Raw genomic sequence first — 13,976 nt, forward strand, 5'->3', positions numbered from 1 at the left:
TTTACGCATAGATTACAGGAAAAATATAGCGGAAGTGATTAGAATTTATTTTCATGGTGTTTTCATCGAAAAACTAAAATCTCTTTTTGCAAGCTCAAAAACTCTTTAACCTATTGCTGGTTCTTTCAATTCTTAATCTAGTGGACTGGCGTTATACATTTTTATTTTTTTTTCGTGTGGATTTCAACAAACATTCAGAAAAAATTATTGGAATTCATCTTCATATTTTTTTTTGCGAAAAACTAAAAAAAAATTTCGTTTTAAAAAAAAGTGTGTACCCCCCCCTTGGTTTTCACAATTCTTGGCCTATTGGACTGCAGTTTTGCTTATTTTATGTATTTTCGTGTGTATATTCCAGGAAAAATATAGCGAACATGATTGGATTTGATCTTCATATTATTTTCAGCGAAAAACTCAAAGTTTTTAAAAATTTCGTCAAAAAAGCGTGTATTTCACCCTAGCACTCACAGTTTTTTACCTAAAGAGCTGAAAATTGGTACACTTTTGTATTTTGACGTGTAGATTACAGGAAAAATATAGTGGAAATGATTAGAATTGATCTTCATTCCGTTTTGAGCGAAAACCTAAATTTTTTTTTTAATTTTTGATAATAATTATACCTATGCTAGTTTCCTCAATTCTTAGTCTAGTGGACTGGCGTTATACATTTTTATTTATTTTTTCGTGTAGATTTCAACAAACATACAGAAAAAATTATTGGAGTTCATCTTCATATTTTTTTTTGCGAAAAACTAAAATTTTTTTTCGTTTTAGAAAAAAAGTGTGTATACCCCCCTTGGTTTTCACAATTCTTGGCCTATTGGACTATAGTTTTGCTTATTTTATGAATTTTCATGTGTAAATTTCAGGAAAAATAGACCGAACTTGATTGGATTTTATCTTCATATTTTTTTAGCGAAAAACTCAAAGTTTTTAAAAATTTCGTCAGACATGCGTGTTTTTTACCCTAGCGCCCACAGTTTTTTATTTGAAGAGATGAAAATTGGTTATTTATTTATTTTCACCTGTAGATTACAGAAAAAATACAGCGAAAAATATTGGAGTTGATCTTTATATTTTTTCAACAAAAAAGTAAAAGTTTTAAACGTGGGTACGGTACCCTCGGTTTTAGTACGAGTTCTACTCGCACTTGTCCGGTTTTTTGTTTTTGAAATCCTGACTCGGAGTGATCGACTATCTTTATCGTTTTTGTTAATTTATCGACCGAGTGATAACATCATTACTACATATATTTAACTTGTAGGGGAGAGTCTCCAGTTGTGAGACACCTCCAGTTGTGAGACAGTCAATTTTTTTTAACATGCAATATTAAAAAGCCGATTGGTTTATATAAAAACATTTCTTTTTATATGAGCCAACTTTTTCGTGTACGCCGAAGCGGATATATAAACTGTTTTTGTTAAATACCAACACTGTGTGTGATAATCGACTAAAAAGCGTTTTTTCAATAAATGCAAAGTACTTTTTTTCCAAGTTAATTAATTGGAAAAGGTAAATGTAATGCATTTTCTTTTAGTGTTTTCCTTATATTTTGTGATGCAATATTGCATTGTTCCAATCTATGGTTGAAAATAATTTAATTTTCCTTTTTCAAAATAGCGCCAATTTCTGGGTGTGAGACACAGCATATCACCAGTTGTGAGACGGTGTCAACACCCATCTGGGCAGCATAAAAAATACGACTTTGCATGCATACTATTTAAATGTTGTTTTGATTTCTTTTCTAGTATTTTTGGGCATGTCAAGTGGAAAAAAGTCAATTGATTCAGAAGAAATCAATTTTAATGCTCTTGTTGAAGCTATTAAATTGTGTTTATTTGATAGTCATATTTTGGCAAATAAATATTATTATTTAGTATATAATATAATATATATTATTAATATATTTAATTATTCCTACTAAACATAACGTTTTATGTCAAACTTATTAAATTTTAGCAATTTTTAATGAGTGTCTCACAACTGGAGACATTGTTTTTTTGAAAAAAGCGATGTGCTCGGAAAATGTATCGTAAAATTTTTTGAGTTCATCGAAACACTACACTTTCTTTTAATAAAATTTGCGTATTTCTGTTACCTTTCGAACGGTGTATTTTATTTACAATTTCGTTTACCCGTTTACAATTTACGGGTCAAAAATAAAACCCGTCTCACAACTGGAGACTCTCCCCTATTATTATTAAGCCCGTGCCAAAAATTCCCATTACATTTTTATACGGTTACCTATATGTTTTCCCTTATATGTATTTTCTTATTACTATAGTTTTCTCTTGATAATAATCTAAGATGAAATTGATACAAGTATCCAAAAGAAATTCTTCTTACTCTGGTCACCCACGTCAGACCGGAGTTCCCAACCATGTCAGATTCACAGTCAGTAAAGGAGCTTCCTGGACTACATTTAAACGCTGTCGGACAGAATGGAGAAAGAAAAGCTTAAGATGTAAGACTTGGACCAAGAAATAGTTCGCTTGAACACCCTCAGTAATGCTTTGTTTGAGGAAAACCAGGAACTGCAGTCGGAAAACGCTCATGTTAGGCAAAATTTACAAGTGCTAACAACCTCAGCAGATCCTGACGACGAAAGGACATTGGAAGACGTGAAGTTTTCAGAGCATTACCCAGGGTGGAAATACATCAAGCCATTCAAGAAGACTGTCTAGAGTTGGTTGAAGTTGTGTCCTGCCAGACTGACCCTTCCCCCGAAATTGTTTCCCAATCCTGACAGACTGATTCACACGACCAACTCTCCCCAGACTCCCCACCTGTTTTACCCTACAATGGTACCATTCCTAAGACTCATCTCCGATCTGCTTCTCGAACTCCTGTTAACCACCTATTAGATTCACCCCAAACCGCGTCAACATCACAATTATCTAGAGTCCATTCTTCAAAAAGACAACTTACGGATGAAGCACCTATTTTTAAAGAAAACCTTTTTTATCCCAATAAGACACGCAAGTTGAACCCTACGTTTCCTCCCGAAAAACCTCCCTTGGCAAAGCCCCGCGAAAACGCCCGTAGTTCTTCCTATAATGATTCCTCGTCTACATCCACAATCCCTTCTTTGCTTCGTATTACAGTTGAACTCCTCGATAATGTTAACCCCGAAACAGTCATTTGGATCAAAAGGCCCCCCCGTTAACGGCTGCTAGAATTGTGGCCACCCGAGACACAGACTTTTTTGATAAGCAAGCATCTTTTGGTTATACTTCATTCACACCCATTACGGGCTATTTAAATTTTTTAAATGCATCAACACATTTAATTTGTTTTCTTTTTCCTAAAAAATGGATATTATAAAAATTATAAAAAAGTTAATTACTTTTTATTACATTATGTTGAATTCTTTTTTTCTTCGTTTAACTTAGGGTTTTCATGAGACATACGCTGTGAGCGCTCTAAGCATAGTTTTAAATCTAAGCACTGTTTTAAATGGGTTGATTATAAACTGATATTTTTATGCTCACAGTGATCACAACATGGACCTCGAAAACACTCTTAATTTTGTACTTTGCTTTTATTAAAAAGTTTAGCAGTCATTCTTGAGAAGATAACTGACTTAAAAACTTACCGAAACCGGAATCTTTAGCTCTATCAGCAGAAATTGATCGAGAATGCGTTTCTTCAATAGTTATATCTCCACCAGGACCTACGGATTGACTTCGTTTTTTTGATCTTGACAAACGCTTTTTTATGGTTCCAAAAAAGTCTTTTCGTTTCCTCCTAGGTCTTCCTCTATCTGATGCAATTAATTATCAATTATATAAATTATTTGACAAATACACTATGATAGTTAATTGTGATAGTTAGTAATCTAGTGGAATCAATGAATAACATAAAAATAATTTATTGAGATAAGCAAAGATTTTAAAGAAAGATATGAAACTTAAAACTATTACCAAGTATTACTAAGTCTGATATATAAAATTGTTTGTTATACACGCGAGTAGCACACATGTAAAGTTTGGCTGTCAAGACGTGCCAAGGCAAGTTTGACACATACTTAAATGTGAAGAAACATCAATATCTAAAAATCGAAAAAAAAGTTAAAGTAAAAGTTTTACTGGATTTTTTTATAGTCGATTAAGTTAGTTTGCACTCTTTCCACGTAAGAAAACGACTTCCTTTTTGCGTTTTTCACGTTTCACGAAAAAAAGTTTATCTTGTTAGTTCACAGTGCAGAGTTTCAGAATGCAAAAAACCTTGCTAAAACACCTAGATATATCTTCTTGCTAATATTTCTCACTCGGGCGTTTTTGAGATCGTTGATTATTAATCTGGACTTAGTTCTTCAAAATTAAATATTGCAAATTCAAAGTGGTTGATGAATTTATAAGAAAATAATCCAATTGGCTTGAAATGTGTTACTCCGCATTTTTGGGTTTACTGATTACAAATCTGAACACAGTTTTTTAAAATTCAAAAAGTTAAATTTTTAAACAACTTTAAATTTAATACATGTTATAAATTTTAAAAAATAATCATATTGAATAAAATTATATAAAATAAATGATTTAATAATTAAAAATCGGATAAGTGCTAGCTACTCTCGCACTAAAATCAAGGGTTCTATACCCCAAAATTAAACTCCTTTTTTATAAAAAGATATACATATGGTGAAGAAATATGATTAATTAAAAGTAATAAATACGAATTAGAAAACTATCAATGTATACTTGTGTTTATAAGTGCAAATGCGAGCAAAAATATAGTGTACCTGATTGGAGATAATGCTTATCAACAATATTTTATTTTATACAAAATAGTTATGAGGCATTCTTTGTCAACGGGAGACCCCTACCTCCCCAAAAAATGGTTTTGACCTAAACAGTTCAATTAAACCTTAAAATTTAACTCTTTTCGTCTACTTTTTAATGCGAAGTGGCATATGAAATTATTCAAGATGACTGATTTAATATATCTGAAAATAATACTAGAATTTCTTAAATTCATTTTAAATTCCTATCCTTCCAGAATTGATTTTGACCTAGAGAGTTCTAGTAGGGCTTAAAATTCAGCTATTAATGTCTACTTTTAAAGGCAAAGTGTCATAATTCAAAAATTGTACCGTCGGCATTGGCGTTACCCAATGTACACTGCGGGGAGGTTGCACGATCGGGTTTTGAACATCGTTTAGCTCTTAAAAGGGCTAATTGGTTAGTCTACTGCCTGAATTTTGGAAAAAATTATGGTTACCACTATACTGCAAAGGGTTAAGGTTTGACAATATTACTTTTTTGACAAAGTAAGACGAAACAAGTTACTTCTCCAACTAATGAAAGCAAGACAATTTTCTGGCCCAACCAGCAAAGGCAAAACCAGATCAGATCAAGACAGTAAAGGCAAGACTAGTGTCGAGAAGCTTCTCTTTTGAATGTCGCCCCAATACCATCCGATGCTGCTTTACCGTGCGCAGTCACATGGACATGCCATTCTGCTTTAACTCCAAAGTCTTTCTCGTGATTGATTAAGTTTGACATTTAATATTTGTTTTTAAAATGTTGCTTGGTCCTATTGCTAAAATAAATCACTTTTTTTACTTTAATGTTTTCCTTTAAGTAAGGAATTAGCATCTTTTGCACTGTGTAAACTGCCGCTGTATCATGCCGAGTACTTTCAGATAAAAATACAAGACTTTTGTGTTTAATTTACGAGTCTTGTTTGTAATAACACACTACAGAAAATACTGTGCATTGTGTGTTATTAAAATGGAAAGCTTGAAAGGAATCTTGGGCAATATACTTATAATTCTCAGAAAAATCTAAAATGACTAAAACTTCACCATCATTTAAATTGTTTTTCTTATCACTAAAGAACTGTGATTGCTGTTTTGATGTATGGTGCACACACAGACCGAATGAGTTCCACTATCTCCAGCCAGAATACATTCTTTTATATGAAGAAGGGCAAATTGGCTGAAACTTACAGGAAAGGTTTTATAGGTTTCTTTATATAAAAAAAGACCTTTCAAATCCAAAAGTAGAAGACGTTTCTGCTTCAAAGAAAGACCATTTTTATCTTTTACAGAGACTACATCTTTTTTACCTGGCATTATCCTACTGTTCTCGTTACTAGTGTAAAACTTTACTACATTTTCTACAGAAGATATTGGTAACGTTTTACCAGCCTTTGCTGTAGTTTCTGCTAAAATGCCATTAGCATTTTTAAGATCTATTGCTTTTTTTAGCAAACAACCAACTACAACCAAATTCTTCCGCAATCTTGTGAACACTCCATGTTTTCGGAACTATAGTTAGAATACGTAACCTCAACGGATCACTACTTGACAAACTAGAAAATTTTTCTTTCAAATCGCTAAAGGTACACTTTAGAATTTTAAAAAATTTTATTTTTTTTATTGTATTTTTTAACTTCTTATGACTTCAGAAAACACCTCCTAAAGTATTTATAACCAATTGTAAAAAATAAAAGTAAATTTTTCAAAAAATATTCAATTAATGTAAAAAGTCATTGACAAATTAAGTAAGTCTTTAAGGGGATAGTGGGGTCCAGCTTTTTGTTACGATCAGTAGAAACATTGGTGCTAATGTATGTAACAGTGTCTGACATAAAAAGAATGATGGGGTTTTAATTTGCAAAAGAATTTTAGGTAATTTATGGATGGCCTCTAACGATACATATAAGGTTTAAACGCGTTTTTCTCAAAATAACGTTTTCTCAAATTGCGGACAGTTTATCTCTGAATCTACTGAACCGATTTTAATAAATAATAACTCGTTTTGTTTGTTAGCATGTCCTGTGTGACAATTCACCAGAAAATGGTCAAAAAATTTAAAAAAAAACATTTTTGCAGACTAGAAAAATACTGAAATACATAGTGTATTTTGACAAAAATTATTGAAACATCTGCTATTTTTCATTTTAGTCCATTTTTCATTAATGGTGGTAGATTTCTATGCAAGACACCTTCCTTTTTAAAAAGCAATTTGGATTTTTTGTTTCCGATTTGTCAATCTTGAGATAAACTGTCTGCAATTGGACAACGAACTTTTTGGAGTTTCGATCTGAATGCTGTCTGCAGGTTATGATATTAAATAAAAATTAAAAACAAACCATTATTTTTATTCTCCAAATATGTACTAATATAGGCAAAAAAGTTTTTTAAATATTTATAATAAAAGACCTAAGAAATTTTTTTTTTTAATTTGGTCTTTTAAGAGCCTTCTAAAGTGTACTAGTACCTTAACATATCTTCCAATTCAATTTCTCTTTCGTAACGAACAATAATTGCACTTACTGCATTATTGTCCATATCATTACTCACTTCCATTTCATTTAATTGATCAGACTCTTGTGAGTTTTCTTTATCGATTGTAGAGTCATGTTTTTTGCGTCTACATTGATAACAAACTTAAGAATAATCAGAAAGTTCAGGAAATTTACGTTTCATATTTATTGAAACTTTTCGCAAATCCTTTCCTTTGTGATTCGGAACGCCAAATACTTCATAAGGATTGCAACATCTGTCGCTATGAGAGTTATCTTTATTTGACATTCTTCAAGTGTTCAAAAATTTTAGATGTAAATAAAGAAAAAAAGTTTTGAGAATATTGACAAAAAAATAGAAGGAAGAAGAATTTTGACAAAAGTGAAAAAACAATAATAAAAATAGATCGCTGTGACTAACAATTTGACTGCTACGGTTCACTGTTGAAAAAAAATAAATAAGTTTGATTATTCAGACCCAAGATCGTTCATACAGTAGTGGGGGTATACAGCGCGATTGGACGTATCAACACGCTGATTAGCCCACGCGATTCTCCTTTATGTCCATATATAGTCATATAGTAGAGATCGAGAACAGAAAGTAAGAGTTATGCAACATGTCAGAAACAAATGACATACGTGACTTGACAATTGAAAAAAATGCCTAACACAAAATGCAGTTTGAAAAATTACGCTATTGAATAAACTGAAAAAACAAATGCCTAACGAAAAACAAATGCATGGCTATAAAAGACGAGTTCATAAAGAAGTGACTTAGGCACGTGTTTTAATCATGGAAAAAAATATCTAATAAAAAATGTAGTTAGACAAAAAAATTTACCATATTACTGATAATTGAAAAAAAGAAAAAACAACTGATTATTAAGACTCACGTGTCTTAATAATAAAAAAAATGTCTTATAAAAAATGTAGTTCAAAAAAAAATTTAAACTATTACTGATAATTAAAAAAACAGAAATTATCACTCACGCTGTTTTTGACAATTCAAAAAAACAAATGCATAACTATAAAACACAGATTCAGGGAGAAAGTAATTACGATTATGAATTTTCAAAATCTGATGCCAGATTCGGTTTCAGCGACCCTAAAATCGTTCATATAGCAAGTTTCGAGCAAATTGATTTATTTTTTTAAAAACAACGTTTACGACCTGTAAGTAAAAGAAAATGTCATATTACGTAAAGATTTCGACGTAATGTAATAGACGCTTGTGGGCCTCATTTTTACCCGTAGGTAAAAACTGCCTCAAAATTGATCTAAATTTTGAGGGAACAGTAGGTCAGAGGGAACTTTCTTGTCAATTTTTGACGTGTAGGTATAAACTGCCCTTAAAATTGACCTAAATTTTAAGAGACTACCAGATCAGAGGGAGATTTTTCGTCAAATTTTTACTTGTAGGAAAAAACTGCTATTAAAATTAACCTACATTTTGTGAACAAAAAATTAATTTTAATAGAATTTTTAAAAATAGATGTCAGTTTATAACATATTTTATTGATTGAAACTTAATATTAAAATTTAGGTCAAACTTCCTTTAACCTATAGGTCGAAAATCTCGTCAAATTTTAATATAAGAGAACGACCTCTTGAAGGATCCTAATCAATTTACTTTTTTAATGTGTAGGTTAAAAAATATGTCAAATTTGACCTTAGTTTTGATGGAAGGTCATGTCAGAGGGAGTTTTCTCGCCAATTTTTGCAGTGTAGATGAAAACTGACCTTAACATTGACCTAAATCTTAAGGGCAGAAGAAATTGTCTTGTTTAGGTCAAAACTGCCCTCAAAATTAACCTACATTTTGAGAGCAGAGGAAATTGTTTGTCAATTTTTTACGTTTCGATCAAACCTTCCCTTAAAATTGAACTAAATTTTTAGGGCAGAGAGCTTGAACGAATAAGAGAATTAAATGATAAGCTGAACGAAGGTTGGTAAAAATAAAGATCAAAAGAAGTTTTGTGCATCATGTGAAAAACTATTAATAAAAGAAAAAAAAATTGAATCGTCAAGGCAAGCATGCAGAAATTTTGTGAGCCTCATGGTTGAAAGAAAATCACAGTAAAAAGTCGAATCCCGAAACGTATTTCTTTATGGTTACAACAATTCGGTAATGTTACTTTCTGTCAAGGTTGGCCACTATGTATTTAACCCTTTAACGCCCAAATGTGATGTTTCGTTGTCGAAATTTCCAAAAAATGAAATTAACCCCCTCTTTTAATGAAATTTTCCAAAAAATGCAAGATTGTTGGATGAAATTTTCTTTTTATTGCAATTTTTATTATTATATCTTATATAGTATCTTTTATTACACATACAAATTTTTTTTTCTAAATTTGCTTAACCCTTTAACGCCCAGTGGTACATACGCTGTACCACAAATGCATTAAAGTCATCATAACTTTGAAACTAATACATATTACTAAAAATTTTAAATTCTTAGCTCTAGTAAAACTCTTCCAGCAGATAATTAAAAAAAACAAAAGTGAAAAAATAATAATAAATAATTAAAATAATAATAAATAAAAAAAGTTTCAAGATACATTTTCTCCTATGACGGACGAAAAAATTTAAAAAAATTAATCGGATTCGTTTAAAACTTGTTACTCGGGGGTTTTTGGCGTCGCTGATTACGAATATTAAGTTAAAATTGCAAAATTCAAAATGGCGGATCCAATATGGCGGACGAAAAAATAAAAATTAATGGGATTTATATGAAACTTGTCACTCGGGGGTTTTCGGGATCGCTGATTACGAATATGAAGTCAAAATTGCAAAATTCAAAATGGCGGATACAATATGAAAACAAAAAAATAACAAATTAATGGGATTTACATTAAATTTGATGCTTTGGGTTTTTGGGGTTTCTGAGGTTAAAATGTTAAGAATCATAATGGTGGATTTAATAGGGCGAATTATGTTTAATAAAAGTAAGAAATTTAATCCATTTGTAAAAGGAAACCTGGAACGCTTGACTCGAACGAAAAAGAACAAATGATAATCAACTGGCCAATCAATAAAAACAATTGACAACCCTGGAGCGCATGACTTGAATGAAAAAGAATAAATGATAGTCAGCTGGTAACAATATTCAAGTAAATCCTATTTAATTTTTAATTCTTGTCCGCCATTTTGGATCCGCCATTTTGAATTTTGCAATTTTGACTTCATATTCGCAATCAGCGACCCAAAAAACCCCCGAGTGACAAGTTTCATATAAATCCCATTATTTTTTATTTTTTTGTCCGCCATATTGGATCCGCCATTTTAAATTTTGCAATTTCGACTTCATATTCGTAATCAGCGACCCCAAAAACCCCCGAGTGACAAGTTTCATATAAATCCCATTATTTTTTATTTTTTCGTCCGCCATATTGGATCCGCCATTTTGAATTTTGCAATTTTGACTTCAGATTCGTAATCAGCGACCCCAAAAACCATTATATACCAAGTGTGGTTGAAATCGAATCGGTGGAAATAATTCGGGCTTTAAAGGGTTAAATTCGCTTGAAATTTGTTACTCGGGGGTTTATGGGGTCGCTAATTACGAATCTGATGTTAGTTTTGAAAAATTCAAAATAGCGGATTTAATATGGTGGACGATTTTTTAAAACATTTACCAAATTCGCCTGAAACTTGTTACTCAGGGGTTTTCAGGGTCGCTAATTACGAATATGATGTTAGTTTTGAAAAATCCAAAATGGCGACCAAAAAAAGGAAAGTCATTCAGTTTGGCTTAAAAATTGGTACTCGGGAGTTTTTGGGGTCGCTGATTACGAATATGATGTTAGTTTTTAAAAATCGAAAATGGCGGATCCAAAATGGCGACCGAAAAAGTAAAAATCATTCTGATTGGCTTAAAAATTGGTACTCGGGGGTTTTTGGGGTCGCTGATTACGAATATGATGTTAGTTTTTAAAAATCCAAAATTTCGGATCTAATATGTCAGATAAAAAAAAATCATCTGGATTGGCTTGAAAATCTATTATTATTTGGGTCAATTTTGAAAATTACTTATACTCAGTTAATAATAATGTCAAACTTAAAACATTACTTTCATGAAACTTAGTTTAATTACTTATTGAACTTTAAAGTGGGGACCTTTTTTCATCATTAAACTTTGTTTGAGGTTGTCTTCTGTCACGTTCCGAGCTAAGGCAAGGGTAATTTTATTAAGCGTATAATAAAAGGGAGGTAAAGTGCTGATTTGATTTTACACATTGAGGGTTAAAATAAAAAAAGTTTTATCTTGGTATATAACATCTACCAAAACTTATTCTAAGTCCTGGTCACCTTCAGTCATTTGAATATATGTTGCATATTAGATCCGAAATTTTAGATCTTTAAAAACTAACATCATATTCGTAATCAGCGACCCCAAAAACCCCAGAGTACCAGTTTTTAAGCCAATCAGAATGTAACAAGTTTCAGGCAAATTTGGTAAATTTAAAAAAAATCGTCCGCCTTTTTGAATTTTTCTAAACTAACATCAGATTCGTAATTTATTAGAGACCCCATAAACCCCCGAGTAACAAATTTCAAGTGAATTTAAGCAAATTTAGAAAAAAAATGTGTATGTTTAATAAAATAAAATTTAGCGTTCGGGCGCCATTTTTTAATAAAAAATGAAAAAAAGAAAAAAAACTACTGCACATTTTTAAAGTACAGCTATCGGGAATACGGTTTCTATACCTTAGACGATATGTAGATACCGATATAACAATGAAAATTGCAATAAAAAAAAAATTTTATCCAACAATCTCTCATTTTTTGGAAAATTTCATTAAAAGAGGGGGTTAATTTCATTTTTTGAAAATTTTGACAACGCCATTCAAAAGAGCGACCCCGAAAATAGTAGGAAATAATACTTTTGAAAGGGCGCAGCAGTATATGCATGTAAAAATGGCCCCCTCTTGGATTGGGTCCATATTTAGGGAATAATTTTGACCTATTATGAGACTTATTTTCACCAAGTTTCAACTCGAAAAAAAATTTTGTTTTTGAGTTATACAATTTTTTTTGAAAAATTCAAAAAAATTCAAAAATTTTTTTTCCCTCCGAAATGGTTGAACCGATTTTAATGAAAAAATTTTTTTTGTACAATACAATATGAACAGTTATTAAAAAAATTTTTTTGACCAAATTCTAACAAAGAAAGTCAGTAAAAAGTCAGTAAAAAAATTTTTTTTTTAAAAAACATTTTTTTAAAATTTTTTTTTGCACAACCGCCATTTTTTTCTATAAAATAATAGTCATTTTAAGAGTAACATATACTTTTTGCAAGATGATTGAAAGGGTACCTCATACTTTAAAAAATAAAAAACCGATTTTTGGCCCCTAAATAGTACAGTTTTCTATATAAACGAGGGGCCAACATTTTTTAAAATTACATTAAAAATTTATTAATACTTAAATTAAATTTCTAAAAAAGTTAATAATATAGGGTCATTTGGGGTAAATGTAAACTAGGGGTAAATGTAAACAGTAGATGTTTCAGCTAAATTTAGAAATTTAAAAATAAGTACGACGTCAATATTTTTACCGCAGCTCACATACAAGATGTTCCGAGTATTGCCAATATTTTATTTTAACAATTGGCAATGCCATAGTGTAAGTAATTTTTTAATGCAAAAAAGATTGAAAATCAAAGTTTTACTGTTTCAGTATTTTGTCTCGCATTTGCATAAAAATAAATTTAAAAATTAACCAAAAATATGTAATTATTCCTTAATAATGCACTAACAAAAATTGACTTTGATTTTTGATTTTCGTCAATTTAGTTAAATAATTAAGTGTTTACATTTACCCCGAGAATTCAAAACATCGGGGTAAATGTAAACAGAACTTCAACTACATTTTAAAAGAAAATATTTGAATAAATTTGCTTCTATTTCACAATTTCATTAATTTGTCAATGTAAAATTACATAGAAAAGGAAATTAGGTCCTCTTTAAAAAAAAAATTTGAAAAAAAATTTTTTTTTTGAAAATTTGATCAATTTTTAAAAATATTTATAGGTTCATCCGCCATTTTGAAAATTTGAAATTTGACGTCAAATTCGTATTCAGCAACCCAGGTGCGAATTTAGGTTGGCCGCCAACCGTCGGGCCAACTTTGGCGACAAAGGTTGGCACAACTCATCAAAACGTAGTTTAAAAGACTTTCAGTTTCGGTTGGCCGAATTCTGTGCAACGGTTGGCCCAACGGTTGGCAAAACTCTAGAAACGCAGTTTCATTGACTTAAACTTTCTTGGTCGGCTGAACTCTGGGCCACGGTTGGCCCGACGGTTGGCAAAACTATGTCAAATGCAGTTTAAATTACTGAAACTTTCTTGGTTGGCCGAACTCTGGGCCACAGTTGGCCCGACGGTGGGCAAAACTTTGTGAAACGCAGTTTAATTGACTTGATTTTTCTTGGTTGGCCGAACTCTGGGCCACGGTTGGCCCAACGGTTGGCAAAACTTTGTCAAATGCAGTTTAAATGACTTAAACTTTCTTGGTTAGCCGAACTCTGGGCCACGGTTGGCCCGACTGTTGCAGCTTTAATATACATTTTGCGTTATGCACTCCCATGTGAGCGTAGCGTAGTGGTCAGTGTATAAGTCTTCGGTGCGTTAGGTTAGGGGTTCGATCCCAGCGAGCGTTAGATATTTTCGAAAATGTATGTATGAGATTGTGTTTAATAATAATAATAGGTAAAGGTTATTTCT

The 13,976-nt window shown here is 31.4% G+C and overlaps 1 protein-coding gene across 1 annotated transcript in view; it reads right to left on the reverse strand.

Moving 5' to 3' along the window:
- Positions 1–13,976, reverse strand: part of LOC122512727 — a 772,233-nt gene that overhangs the window by 298,328 nt on the left and 459,929 nt on the right. Inside the window, 1 exon segment of the mRNA XM_043628757.1 lies at positions 3,596–3,763. Coding sequence (XP_043484692.1) covers positions 3,596–3,763 — 168 coding nt within the window.

Source organism: Leptopilina heterotoma, unplaced genomic scaffold (genome assembly GCF_015476425.1).
Source record: "Leptopilina heterotoma isolate Lh14 unplaced genomic scaffold, ASM1547642v1 Lhet_125, whole genome shotgun sequence".
NCBI lineage: Eukaryota > Metazoa > Arthropoda > Insecta > Hymenoptera > Figitidae > Leptopilina > Leptopilina heterotoma.